At 39.5% G+C, this 15,333-nt stretch overlaps 1 protein-coding gene across 1 annotated transcript in view; it reads left to right on the top strand.

The window, feature by feature from the left end:
- cntn5 (contactin 5) overlaps positions 1 to 15,333 on the top strand; it is a 918,586-nt gene that overhangs the window by 790,514 nt on the left and 112,739 nt on the right. The window contains exons 15-16 of the mRNA XM_034168485.1: positions 4,388 to 4,508; positions 11,212 to 11,370. Coding sequence (XP_034024376.1) covers positions 4,388 to 4,508; positions 11,212 to 11,370 — 280 coding nt within the window. The remainder of the gene's footprint in view (positions 1 to 4,387; positions 4,509 to 11,211; positions 11,371 to 15,333) is intronic.

Raw genomic sequence — 15,333 nt, 5'->3', positions numbered from 1 at the left:
ACTTTCCGGTCCCCTTTATTAGCCATCTGGGGCCGACGCTATCATATACGACAGCTGAGTACAAGTTTTACTAAATTATAAATAACTTTTTAATGATATGAGATAGAAACTAACTTTTTTTTTTTTTTTTTTTTTTGCGAAAAAGTGAACTCCGCGGACTTTCGAGCCAACTGTCCATGATGTTTGTAATATCCAGTCGTGGGGCAGAGCAGTCTCACATGGCATCCCAAAGATTGTTAGGAGCAGTGATATATTATTCTTTGGGATGTGAATGCTGTTTGAACAGCCCTCTGGTTGCTGGCTACATGCATAAAAGCACAGCATTGTGCATATTAATGAAGTGATCAGCATAAGAGGGTTTAATATATGGGGGACAAAAGAGTGTCACTGCAAGCAATCCAAGAGGGAGTCAACTCTATGGAATTAAAACGTTTATGTGGTAAGCCTTTGTGTAATAGCAGACAGAAATTGTTTTGAGATGTGGCATAAAGACAAACAAAACACATGGACCATTTTGTATATATTGTTCACAATGTGCATTTGTGTTTATTGTTAGAACATTTATTTTGTAAATTCTCTTTGGACAAACTACCTTTATAAAGTGTCAAAATAGTTGTTTATTATAGTTTGCTGTGTGTTTTGAATAAATGTGTGTGAAAATTGTTTTTTGCTTTATTTTTTCCTTTCTTATTTCTGATTGTAAACCTTTATTACACTTATAAAAACACCACTATAGCATATATATTCTGAAAGTACAGGTTGTCCTGAAAAAAAAGAGACATAGCACTTGATTGTGGGATGCAGGGTGAGCTGTTAATAGCAATAATAAAACATTTATGCCAGGTGAGTGAACTGTCCAAAAAATGCCCTCTGACCCATGGGGACCACCACCCCAGTTTGACAATCCAGAGGTACTGTCCCTGACTTTCTTGTAACATTGTATCGGCATGTCAGTCATGATAGCCCAACAACATTCATAGACTTCAGTAACTCAGGATGGATATCATCCACCGCCAGCGACATGCCACCGATATGTTTTTTGACTACCTCAGTGACCTCCGCTAGGGTAATGCCACCAGATCTGACAAGTCTTCCATCCCTGCCTCCTTGATGGAGGGCATGTCAGTAGGGTTGAGGAGATGCTCAAAGTGTTTTCCACCACTTGACAATATCCGTAGTCCAGTATAGGATTTTTCCTTCCCTGCTGAAAAGAGGCTGGGCTAAGAAGTGCCTCCCTTTCCTGACAGAACCACTTTGAGGCTGACTAAAAATAAATTTTCCATGGCCTCTCCAAACTTCTCTCATGCCCGGGTTTTGCTTCAGCCACCACTGAGGCTGCAGTCCTTCTGGGCTGCAGGTCGCATTCACTGATTCCGGAGACCTCTGTGCTAACCAAATGCTAAAGACCTCCTTCTTCAGACTGACAGCTTCCCTTACCACTGGGGGGTGCACCAGCAGGTCTTGGGTTGCCACCACTTCAAGCACCAACAACCTGGCCACAGCTCAAAGCAGCTGCTTCAGCAGCGGAGGCCTTGAACATGGATCACTCTGCTTTCATGTCGCAGATCTCCCTCAGGATCTGGAAGAAGTTTTTTTCAGAGTTGTGAGTTGAAGGCCATCCGGACAGGCTCTTCCACCAAACACTCCCAGTTGGCTAGGTGGCTTACCTTTTGAGCCTACTCATTACCAGGTGGTGATCAGTTGACAGCTCCATTTCATTTCAAATATTTAGTTTCAAACATTTCAGAATCTTCTTTGCACATTGGCATGCAGCCGCACACAGATCACAGACAGTTTACAACAGTTTACTCATTGGCATGCTAAATTAGGTGCCAGTGCGGGGATCAAATTCATGCAAGTGTCAAGGCACCTTAAGTATCTCAGAGTCTTGTTCACGAGTGGGGGCAAGTTGGAGAGTGAGATCAATAGACAGTTTGGGACAGCATCTCAAATCTTAAGGACAATGTACCTAACTGTTGTGGTTGAAGAAGAATTTTAAAAGGAAGGTTGAGTCAAAAGTACTCTTACATCTGAAAAAATGAATGTGCTGTGTACATGTAAGATTACTTGACTGTAATTAGCACATATTTTATATATTACATATTATTTGCTGTTGAAATACCCTCAAGTGCCATAATCATCAATGCCTATGTGATGCTAAGGTGTCATCCCCATCAGGAATCAGTAGTGCAAAGCAGTGCTGGTTTTTCTTTCTCTGTGTGTTTCTGTTTCTCAAATAGGCAAATAAGTACATTTTGACATTTGGATAAATTCTGATCATATGCAACTGATGCACATATTTAAATCGTGTTTCCTTTCATTCAGTGTAGTGAGACTGTTACCTCCTACTGGATGATGTCAGGTCAACTGTCAGGTCCTACATCTCAGCAACTACTCATTGGATTTCCTTCATAATTGTTATAACCTAGCCACAGGCCTGTCATGTAATATTTGGAGTGAACCCCATTAAAAATTTATATATGCCAGGGTAACAAATTGAGAGGTAGCTCTCATTTGTAATGGTGCTCTTATACAAAGCAATCTGAACAAAAAAATAACAGTCCATAAAATAAAATCATGGTCTTAAAATGTGAACATACTGTACTTGCATACTGTGGCTTGCCACTCATGCTAAATAAGAACTTCAAGTTCATGAAAATCAAAATCCAAATACCTACCAGGTCTATGAATTGCTCAAATTGACACAATTGCACAACATAATTTTGAAAGGAATTCATAAATTGAAGCAAAAAAAAAAAAAAAAAAATCAAGCATTATATTCCATCTGTCCACCCATGCGCACTTCTATGATTGTTTTGACACATCTCAGAAGCCTCCAGTAGTGCAGTCACATTTTTTTAGTCAATTTATTTCCAAGGTACAAGGTGTTATAGCCTCAAATGGAACACTTTATATATCATATCATATATCACTTTTTCAGAACTTGAATTATTACCATGGTAATGCCCAAAACCAACAATTGTAACCATTTCATGAATCGCAGTAACCACTGATATTCAACATGGATAAAGAGGACATTTTCAATCAATCAATCAATCAATTTTATTTATATAGCGCCAAATCACAACAAACAGTTGCCCCAAGGCGCTTTATATTGTAAGGCAAGGCCATACAATAATTACGGAAAAAATAAATTTTTGGGCTTAAATTCACTTTTGTCTGACTTTTACCCTCAAAGAAGCCACCACTTACTGTATCTCAGTAACAACTGTGGCTACAGAACAGATTTGAACTTAAACTGCTTCCACATTACAAGTTTCTATTTGAACAAATTGAACATTTTCATTTGAACTTACCAGAAATGCTGCTTTTGAACTTTGACTCCCATGATATGACCAGTTGTCTATCAACAGGTCCACAAAATGTCTTTACGGACAAAATAAACTCAAGAACCAAAGTTTCTTTACAGTTTCTTTACATTCTGGCTGTTTTTCAACTCATGGTGATATAATGCAGGAGTGTTATTTATTTATTTGTTTTGTAGTTGTTGAGAATGTCATGCCTCGAAAATCAAGACGTGTATAAAGACAAGCAGTCCACTTGCCTGTTCTGGTTCACAGGTCATGCACCATTGTAAGAACTTGCATGGTCATATTAATCTTTGAGGATTGTTCCGTGTTTATGGATCATATAGCCCAGTGAGATTGAAGATCCAGATAATTCTGGAAGCAAATTTGATACACCGATGACTGAAAAATGAAAATGCGATACATTGCATTCAGGTACCTGATTAAATGTACTGTGTTCTCAGTTGGAGATACAAACCAGTTTTGATGCAGCTTATTAGCTGTAGTGTTTACCATGTATTTCCAGGCTACTGAGTGCATCAAACTGGCCAAAAACAGCAGGAATTATGCATAAACTTCATTATTTTTGTAACCCAACATTCTGTACAATTCAATAAATAAAATTAATGTTAATCCATAAAATGAAGTTAAACAATTTGCAGGATAGCAATAACTTTTGTATATGCCTCTCTCCTCTGAACAACAGCAGCAGCTGTTGAATTCACATCTGTCCTGATGCTCGTACCCATGCTCTGGAGAGAATGTATTGCAGTGGCAATCCTTTGCAGACCCAGCCGATTCCTGGTAGATGCATGGTTTGTAATTTCAATCAGGTTTCGTACTAAACAGCTGGCTGTAGCCCTTGAATTATTCCCAGTATTGCCTTCGGCACTTCTCATTTCAGCAGAGAGAAAATGTGAGTCGCCGGCGAACATAGCAGCGAGCAAGCACCTGAATTAAACAGGACCTATTCAAGCTGTATGAGCCTCTACACATTGTAGAGGTGTCGCACTTTTTGTGTCAAGCATTTCAGGCTCAGTAAATGCCTAACTTTTTATTCTTTGCCTTCTCAATTGCAGCAATCTTCAACAGTAGATCTGATGATTAGAAGCATTTTGCTGAAGCATGCTGGGAAGTATGGCTGCCGGGCCCAGACCAGTGCTGACACAGTATTTGCAGAGGCTGAGCTTCTCGTTCGAGGTGAGTCTATCTGTCTATGACATATCTGACACACCTTATGTAGTGAGTCACTATGTCAGTGTGGATTCTTGTATCCTTGAAATGCGTCATAATCTATAATAAACTTTATTTACACTTGTCTTTTACAAGTGCAAATGAACACTCTGACACTGACACTCCCCCTCCCACATCTCACACTTTTTTTGAGGGGGAGTGGGGTGTTAGCAATGTTGTGAAAGAATATGTTTCCTGTGAACTGAAATAATTAGCCTTCCATTGCCAGAGGAGCAGCATATCAAAAAAATTGCTTTGCTGGAAACATTTGCGCAATGGTTAATGTCATTTTATTGGCCCCTTCTGGGTGTCTTGACTAATTTTTTTTATGGTCATTGTGATTGGAGCTGAACAGACTGGTTGTGTGGATGAGAAAGTACAGTATGTGCTGTACTAATGATCATCAGTGGTTTTGGTGATTTTGCTATTGTTGATCATTTAAGAACATTTTTTCTCCTCCTGGTCTTTTTTTAATCTGCCTTGTTGTGACACAAAAGGCTGTGACATGATTCAATACGCAATTGTTTACATCTCTGTGCCACATAACCTACGATGCATAACAGTACATTTTGAGATGAAGATATCAGGCTTGGGCAGCAGAAATGTAGATGAGTGGGTGAGTACCTTGTTGAAACAGTAAAAGCTGTGTTACACTCTGACAGACAGAGCAATAGGATTAATTATGTGTTTAAATATTTTGTCCATTGGCAAATTCATCAGTTTCCCATGGAGTTGGGATGTCATTTCCCAGAGAGAAAGAGCACGCTGTAACAACACATGAAGCTGTTCTTACTGTGTTGGTCCTTTCTCCACTAGTGCTGGATCTCTGGCCAATTAGAAGGCTGGAATGAACAACTGCAGCAACAGTAAAAGACATGCAGAGGGCAAAACGGGAACCAAATGTGCAGACAGCGGGAAACGTTTCCGCCTGATCTCCTCTCAAAGTTTTTTGAGCATACACAAAACTTTCTGACAAAATTGGCATACATCAACTGACAAGGAACGCATTTTGCGAATGGGAAAAGGACATTTGTTGGACAAAAACTAACACAAACATATAGAATCAGTTCCTCATACGTTTCTTTGGTCCATCACAATGTGACTGGGGCTTTACTCTAAAACTAGTGCACTTGCTTCTAAAACAGAAGGTTACTGGAGACCACCCATCCCCAACCCATGTACTTCTGGACTTGCATAACAAAAAGCATCCAGGATAAAACTTGAGTAACTGCTGAGTATCAGTGGACCTAATTGTCACCAAACTGACTAAACTGGTGATAATCATAATAACATGTAACTACATAATTCTAAAATTTCACTCAATGTAAATATCAAAACTTTTAATATGTTTATGGCTTAAAGTATGTGAAACTAATATATATGTATATATATATATATATATCACTCATCTTCAACCGCTTCATGTTCCAGGTTTTGGTCGCGGGGCAACAGCTCCAGCAGGGGACCCCAGACTTCCCTTTCCCGTGCCACATTGACCACCTCTGACTGGGGGATCCCGAGGCATTCCCTGGCCAGTGTGGAGATATAATCTCTCCACCTAGTCCTGGGTCTTCCCCAGGGTCTCCTCCCAGATGAACCTGCCTGTAACGCAGGAGGCATCCTTACTAGATGCCAGAACTACCTCAGCTGGCTCCTTTCAATGTGAAGGAGCAGCGACTCTACTCCGAGCGCCACACGGATGACTAAACTTCTCATCCTGTCTCTAAGGGAGACACCAGCCACCCTCCTGAGGAAGCCCATTTTGGCCGCTTCTACCCCCAATCTAGTTCTTTCGGTCATGACCCAACCCTCACAACCATATGTCAGAGTAGGAATGAAGAATGACCAGTAGATCGAGAGCTTCGCCTTTTGGCTCAGCTCCCTTTTTGTCACAACAGTACGGTAGAGTGAATGCAATACCGCCCCTGCTGCACCGATTCTCCAGCCAATCTCACACTCCATTCTCACTTGTGAACAAGACCCCAAGGTACTTGAACTCCTTCACTTGGGGCAAGACCGTATTTCCTACCTGTAGTAGGCAGTCCATTGGTTTCCTGTTGAGAACCATGGCCTCAGATTTAGAGGTGCTGATCCTCATCCCAGCCACTTCACACTCGGCTGCGAACTGAACCAGTGAGTGTTGGAGGTCACCAGCCGATGAAGCCAACAGGACCACATCATCTGTAAAAAGCAGTGATGAGACCCTGAGCCTACCAAACCGGAAACCCTCCTCCCCCCAACTACGTCTCAATATCCTGTCCATGAATATCACAGGATTGGTGACAAGGTGCAGCCCTGTTGGAGGCCACCCTCCACCGGAAACGAGTCCGATTTACATATATATATTAATCTTTATTTAACCGGGTTAGTCCCATTAAGATCTGGACCTCTGTTGCAAGGGAGACCTGGGCAATTATAAATTTTCCAGTTCACCTGCAGTGGGGTAAAAAAGTATTTAGTCAGTCCCTGATTGTGCAAGTTCTCCTACTTAGAAAGATGAGAGAGGTCTGTATTTTTCATCATAGGTACACTTCAACTATGAGAGAGAAAATGAGAAAAAAAATTCCAGGAAATCACATTGTAGGATTTTTAAAGAATTTATTTGTAAATTATGGTGGACAATAAGTATTTGGTTGTGACCTGATGAATGACCTGCAGAGAGCTGGAACCAAAGTAACAAAGGCTACACACTACGCAGAGAGGGACTCAAATCCTGCAGTGCCAGACGTGTCCCCCTGCTTAAGCCAGTACGTGCCCAGTCCTGTCTGAACTTTGCCAGAGAGCATATGGATGATCCAGAAGATGATTGGGAGAATATCATGTGGACAGATGAAACCAAAATAGAACATTTTAGTAAAAACTCAAGTGTTTGTGTTTGGAAGAAGAAGAATGCTGAGTTGCATTCCAAGAACACCATACCTGCTGTGAAGCATGGGGGTGGAAACATCATGCTTTGGGGCTGTTTTTCTGGAAAGGGGACAGGGCAACTGATGGGTGATAAGGGAAGAATGAACGTGGCCATGTATTATGAGATTTTAAGCCAAAACCTCCTTCTATCAGTGAGAGCATTGAAGATGCAACGTGCCTGGGTCTTCCATCATGACAATGATCCCAAACACACCACTCAGGCAACAAAGGAGTGGCTCCGTAGAAAGCATTTTAAGGTCCTGGAGTGGCCTAGTCAGTCTCCAGATCTCAACCCCATAGAAAATTTGTGGAGGGAGTTGAAAGTCCGTGTTGCCCAGTGACAGCCTCAAAACATCACTGCTCTAGAGGAGATCTGCATGGAGGAATGAGCCAAAATACCAGCCACAGTATCTTTCCTCCTTTGACTGCGAGATGCGCGCGCATGCAAACGAACCATCCGTGAGCAAATGTGGAGATGTCTGCAGTTCTACTTGATGTTGACATGTCCTGTCTCTGGCAATCAGTCTGTGAGCAGGACTTACGTATGTCCTTTTTTGTCCTTTTTTAAACACAGTGATGAGAGTTTGAGGGGAGAACAAGGAACTAATGCCTGCAGCCAGACAGTTTTTTTCTTTCTTTATTGTTCACATGTGCGCACGTGAACGAACCATCTGTGAGTAAATGTGGAGATGTCTGGAGTTATACTTGATGTTGACATGTCCTGTCTCTGGCAATCAGTCTGTGAGCAGGATTTATGTCCCTTTTTGTCCTTTTTTTAATTGTGATGAGAGAGTTTGAGCGGTGAACAAGGAACTAATTGGCTGCAGCCAGACAGTTTTTTTTTTTGTTTGTTTCTTTCTTTTTTAAGTTCACATGTGCGCACTTGAATGAATCGTCTGTGAGTGGACTGGAGATATCCGGACTTTTTACTGGATGAGGACATGTTGTGCCTCTGGCAATCAGTCTGTGAGCAGGACTTATGGATTTTATTTAAACACTTTTGTGAGAGTCTTCTCACAAAAGTGTTTAAAAGTGTTTGCTCCTGCTCTTTTGTGAAAAGGAGCAGCAAGGAGGAGCAGCTGCTGCAATCAGCATTTTTTTTCTGTGTTTTTTGAGCATGTAGTTTTACTGCATTGTGTACACAGTATAAAAACAATCCTGCGTGATTTATACTGCGGGAACAATGGAACACAGCAGGAATCATAAATTGGCATCGGGTAACGTTGTCTTGTGAGTGTGTGGCTTCGAGTCACGCTGAGTACCGTCCTGTTGCTCTGACTTGCGCTGAAACCGCTTAATTCTGCATCAAGCAGAGGACGCAAAAAAAATTAAACATGTGTGTGTATGTGTGTGTGTGTGCAAACGAAAAGCCTTTTATGTCTTCAGCAGACTAACAACATGAACAGGAAACAGATAAATGAGCTTTGAATTGATTTAAAACTGAACTCTGTTAGTTTGCGTTTGTCCGCTCTATCACTTTAGTGAAACATTCCACAAAGAAAGTAATCCACAAGAGGTCAGTGCTGTGCTCAAAAAAAGTCTATTTGCTAATCCACCATTACAAGAACAAGAGCAAAGTCCAAAAGAGCTGACTGAGCTCTGAAAAGAGACTCAAACAAAACAGTCTGTCCTCTGATTACAACATGTGGTCTTGGCGGGTCCGTAGCTGGCAGGATCCATGACAGGAGCCCATTGAGAGGGAGAAAGCACCCATGAGGTGGGCCCACCAATGTCTTTTTACTGAAAACAACCACTTTCATTGTGCCCTGTTTATAGAACGAAAAGATGAAGAAAAGGAACACATTTAGAAAAAAAAAAAATTAATCCAAGAAAGCATCCAAATCAACATAAAACACATTTAATTCTACATCAAAATCTAATCAAGTCCACCTCCTTGTACACCCTTGAGTCCAGGTTCACCCCTTTGTTACAGAAATCACTTTAAGGCATTTGAGGCTGTCCAAAATTCCCAAAAATGCCAGTGATACCATAACATTTGACATTGTCCCATGGTCCATATTTCTTTCAGACATTGTCCTTCTTAGCTTCCAGTTTTCCTTGGTGCTGGTCTTCCTGGGCCTTTAGGGGAGGTGATGGTCTACTGGTTAAGCATTGGGCTTGAGACCAGAAGAATCTCAGTTCAAATCCCAGCCTGACTGGAAAATCACTAAGGGCCCTGAGACAAGGTATTTAATCCCGCTGTGTAATGACTACCTTGTATGGCATTACCCTGACATCAGGGTGAATGTGAGGCATTAGTGTGTAAAGCCCTTTGAGCATCTGATGCAGATGGATAATCGCAATATAAATGCAGTCCATTTACATTCAGCTCTTCTTGAAAGTTGGTCTTCTGCTTTGCCAGCTGCCAGTGAACATGCTTCACTGTAGCTTCTTGTCTTCTGTCTTGTAGAGCCGCCACTTTTTTTTTTTTTTTTTTTTTTTAATGGCACTCCCCTGTCACCAGCTTTTTTTCTTTTTTTTTTTTGGTCACGTGAATACTTTGGGATCCCCCCAGGAAGAGATACAGGACTTGGCAAAGGAGAGGGAAATGTGGGATGACCTGGGCTTGGATAAGTGGTAGAAAATGAATGAGGCTGAATGAACAAGTTAACATTCTTGAAGAGAACCAGTAAAATTTCAATATGTATAGAATACATCATCTGAAAGCTCTGGAGAGTGTGACATTTACAGCAGGCCACTAACTGAAAGATGTCTCACTTCTACTTTTATCTTGGCATGTGGAGAGAAAGATCTTTTAGGAAAACAAACTCTCCCAACATACAGTTATAACTTTGACTAAATAAATGTTGCATTTACATTGTAATAGAAAATACATTTTGTAATATTGTACACGTTACTGACTTAAAAACAAAGAACTGACCTGCAACACAGAGACATGACAGAGCCTTGCATCTTCTGCTTATCCCGTGAGGAGTTGCCAGGGGCTGATGCAGCCTTACATTGGACAAAGGCAGGGTATGCACTGGGCAGGTTGCCAATCCATCCGCGGCTAGTGAGACTTTGGAAACTGTAATTAGAGCAAGCTGTTTTTATTAATGCCAGGTGATTATTGACCCAGTTGTACAATACAGTACATCAACTGATGCATTTAATGATTATAGCTGTTTTGCTTGAAGCACAACACAAGGAGAGTTAGCCGTTAAATGGTGGAGGGAGGGCCTCCTGCTCCACCAGTGCCACAGTATATATGTAAATGTCTTGAGATGCAAACGCACCTTTCAGTGCATTCTTTTTGGGTAACACAGCACATTGGTTTTCATGGAGCGTACCGCCTGCCAGCTTCCCAGTTACAGCTGTGCTCCCTCGAGTCTTCAAATGTTTGCCGTACTTGCAGATTACATTTACTTCTGAAGACTGAGATAAACATATGTTCAGCTGTATTAAAACAGGAAGATCTACAACACAGTCATGCTCAGCAGAACTGGCAAACTGCTGCTGAAAGCCTCTGTATCCTCTAATCAGCATGAAATCTCTGGCAGCAGATCTGTGTCAGCCTAAATCCTGGTTCACTTCAGTATGTCATGTTCTTGTTTGTTGTTTGTTTGTGGGAGGATTACAACAGGGAATTTATGTTGCCACCATGTGCACACAGCTGCACATGGTGGCAACATCAATGAGAGTGTCTAATAGCAGCAGCGTATGGTGTTGACACTGTGCACCCACTGGGACAGCTCAGGACATTGTGTTTCTTGTGGTTCATCTGTAATTTAACCACGGTCTCTCCTGACTTTATTTGCACCAGGTCCCCCAGGAACCCCTGGAGTGGTGATAGTAGAGGAGATCACAGATACCACAGCCACCCTGTCCTGGACTCGTGGGATGGACAACCACAGCCCTATCAGCACATATAATTTACAAGCCCGCACCCCCTTTTCATTGGGTTGGCAAACTGTCAAAACAGGTAATCAATACGGAGGAAACTGTAGCCTGTAGATTGAGAGGGTTAATGTGCGGTGCCATGTGCCACCAAAGACTTAATCCTGTCTAAACACTTGTACAAAGCATGAGGTTTACAAAGTTTCACTGCAAATATATGCACAGTTTACCCCATACATATTTGAATATTAACCCTTTTAATTATTATTGTACTTGTATGTGTGATTATCATAGTATTAAAGTGAATAATGAACAGGCACTTGCAATGCAGACTGTTGAAGTTTACATGGGCGTTGGTACATACATCTTGGATGATTTATGTTGGAATTACTTTTTTTTAGTTTCAGTTTCTGGTAACACTTTATATTAAGTGCACGCTATAAAGCATTTATAAAGTGTAAGAAAATGCTTAAGTAACTATTTGCAAAACATTTACAAAGCATTCTTTTTTATTAGCTACTCACTGGTAAGAACATAAATAGATGGCTTAATAATTATTAATAACAAAATATGTAATGTCTTTATAAAACATTTATAAATGTTTTTTTTAATTCTCTTTAAACCATTCAAGAAAAGTTGATCATTAATGCTTTACCATTTATAAACATAAAATCTGACACTATTCATTAGTGATAAAAATACTTTACAAATCATGTTTTTATAATCTTTACATTTTTTCCTCACAAATGATTAAGCATTCTTTTTTATTAGCTACTCATTGGCAAGAACATAAATAGATGGCTTAATCATTATTAATAACAAAATATGTAATGTCTTTATAAAACATTTATAAATGTTTTTTTAATTCTCTTTAAACCATTCAAGAAAAGTTGATCATTAATGCTTTACCATTTATAAACATAAAATCTGACACTATTCATTAGTGATAAAAAATACTTTACAAATCATGTTTTTATAATCTTTACATTTTTTCCTCACAAATGATTAAGCATTCTTTTTTTTATTAGCTACTCATTGGCAAGAACATAAATAGATGGCTTAATCATTATTAATAACAAAATATGTAATGTCTTTATAAAACATTTAGAATTTTTTTTATTCTCTATGAACCATTTAAGAATCCCACAATAACGACCTCTGCACCTATTATTTGTTCATCACATTCCTCGACTGTTCTTTCAGCTGCTACCTGCTCTCTGCTCTCTAATTCTTTCCTCTTTTCCTTTTTAGTTCTCTCAAATACTGTACCTCTGGTTAAGGAAGTCCTCATATTGAGCTTTTTCCTAGTGCCATGTTTTTTTTATATATATTATTTTATTTAATTATTATTATTATTTATTAGTCCTATTTTTTAGTTTATTCAATTTCTTAATTTTAATTTTTAGCATCATTTATTCATTTTATGTTTTATTAATTAAATTTCTTAATTTTAAGCACCCAGTTGTTTCTAGGAATATAAACCTATTGTTTTTTCAAACCAAATAAGATGTGATTTTATTTACCTGGGTGACAAATGGCTGCAACACCAAGTGCAAATTTTACTATATCGCCGACAGATGGCAGCAGCTCACACAAATGTTCAACAAATTAATATGGCGACGAAGATATCTTACGACAGACACTTCCTGCTTCTGTTCTCGTTGTCGAAGAACGTCTGAGGAGAAAGATTAAAATAAAACACTGGTTTAATCCATTTTTCGGACCGGATGGACTAATGTTGCTTAATCACTGGTGTTCTCACGTATACTTCCAGCGGACACTTCACCGAAAATGATGGTTAATCAGCTACGCGTGTAAGTGTTAGCGAAAGCTAGGCTAAAGCTGCATTGGCTAACGGTTGTCATACCAAATCTAACTGCTTAATGTATTCTGAGGTTGAAAATCATCAAGCAGGCACTTTGCTTAAGTCTGAGAGGCTACCCGCTTGATTGATGTGAATTTATATCATCAGATGTAAAGCCTCGTTAGTTTTTAATACCAGTTAGCCATTTAGCTGCTATCACTTAGCGGATAATGCCGACCCATTCTGAACCCACATTTAGCTAACAGATAACAACTAATGGCAGCACAATTACTCGCAAATGGACACCACCTCCTAATGAAACACTTTAATATTTTGCGACGAATGAAACCGCACTCCTCATCTAATGCCGCCGTATCAATTTCTCAAAAGAAAATATGCATTGATAAGTATTTATGAATGGATATATAAAAGTGAATTGGTCAACTGTTGGTGACTCTGTGTAACACATATAAATAGCATCTACAAATGAGTTATAATGTAAATTTAACCTGCACTTTAGTTAAGCTCACACCAAATACTTTACTAACAGCTCGTAAAGGCTTTATAATAGTGTTTTTTAGTTTACTAACGCGTTGATAAGCATTTAGAAATGGACATATAAAAGTGAATTGGTCAACAGTTTGAGATTGTGATTAAAATATATATTAAGCATATACAAATGAGTTATAAAAGAAATTTAACCATCACTTTACATAAGCTCACACCAAATACTTTACTAACAGCCTGTAAAGGCTTTATAATAGTATTTTTTAAGTTTACTAATGCATTGATAAGCATTTATAAATGGACATATACTATTTGAGATTGTGATTAAAATATATATTAAGCACATACACATGAGTTATAAAACAAATGCATCCATAGATAAAAGTCTTTAAAACTGCATACTCTGGGGAAAGAGACTTGAGCTTTGTACATTATTAACAAATGATACATAAAGTATTGAGGAATAAGGATGAGTAGTTAATGCAATATTTACAAATGTTATAACTGATATATTGAGCATCAACTAATGGTTTATTAATGCTTAGTATAGGCTTAATAATTTGTGAGGAAAAAATGTAAAGACAATAAAAATATGATTTGCAAAGTATTTTTTATCACTAATGAATAGTGTCTGAGTTTACATTTGTAAATGATGAACTATTAATGATCAACTTTTCTTAAATGGGTTATAGAGAATAAAAAAAAAAATCATTTGTATGGCAGCACCCTGATATCGGGGTGAATGTGAGGCATAATTGTAAAGCACTTTGAGCATCTGATGCAGATGGAAAAGCACTATATAAATGCAGTCCATTTACCATTTACCATTTGTTTTTCCAATTTGTCTGATTCATACGGCATTCGTGCCCTAGTGTGACGGGGCCTTTAGTTTAGTACCTTATTGATGCATGACTGGTAGAGAGGAGGTAAAGACACAAAATTGCATGACAACAGGCGAAAAGGTGATAAAATTTTTCATGTGGAATCTCACTAAATTGTCCTTCCGACACGTGTACATGGCGGCCGACTGTCCATTGAATGCCGTCAGCAGGGTGGTGAAAATACATCTCCAAATCTTAGGCAGTCCACAAACATGCTGATTGAGAGCCACTGACATGCCACTCAGCACACATGCAAAAGGTGAGTGGCACTGACAGTCTTTGCAGGCACAAGCATTTGCAGGCAAATCACAGACAATGAAACTAAAAACAATAAATCCACTTCTTTCCTCACAAAAATAAATAATTAAATAGAGGTAAACAATGAATCTAGTTTGTGCAGCTCATGTGTACAGCTCACTCACACATGTGCACATCCAGGAGCATTAAACTTAATTTCCACTTCTTTCCTCAGAAAAATATATAAATAAATAAATAAAGGTAAACACAATAAATCAGGTTCTGTGGCTCGCTTGTGGCGAGACAGGACATGGCCAACCTGCTCACGAGCGCGCACAGCACGTGGGTGCCGGATGGCTGCAGAGCTGGATAGTTGGAGTCTGCCGGACTTGTGCTGTCCCTCTTCAATCATATAAAAGAAAAAGCCCTCACATGTTGATAAGGGGTACAAGGTGATTTGGTGAGGATGTTTATCACACAAATTTTATGGTCTGTTCAAAAATCAAGCGACATGTGGGCACTACCCTGCAACTGAGGCAAGGGGATGGCTGTGAAACTCGTGAATTTTCTCACAGATTCCATTCACAGGCTGTCGCAGCCCAGTGAGATACTAGCCGTC

The sequence above is a fragment of the Thalassophryne amazonica genome, chromosome 4 (genome assembly GCF_902500255.1).
Source record: "Thalassophryne amazonica chromosome 4, fThaAma1.1, whole genome shotgun sequence".
In the NCBI taxonomy this organism is placed as follows: domain Eukaryota; kingdom Metazoa; phylum Chordata; class Actinopteri; order Batrachoidiformes; family Batrachoididae; genus Thalassophryne; species Thalassophryne amazonica.
This window is presented reverse-complemented; position numbering and strand designations above follow the sequence as displayed.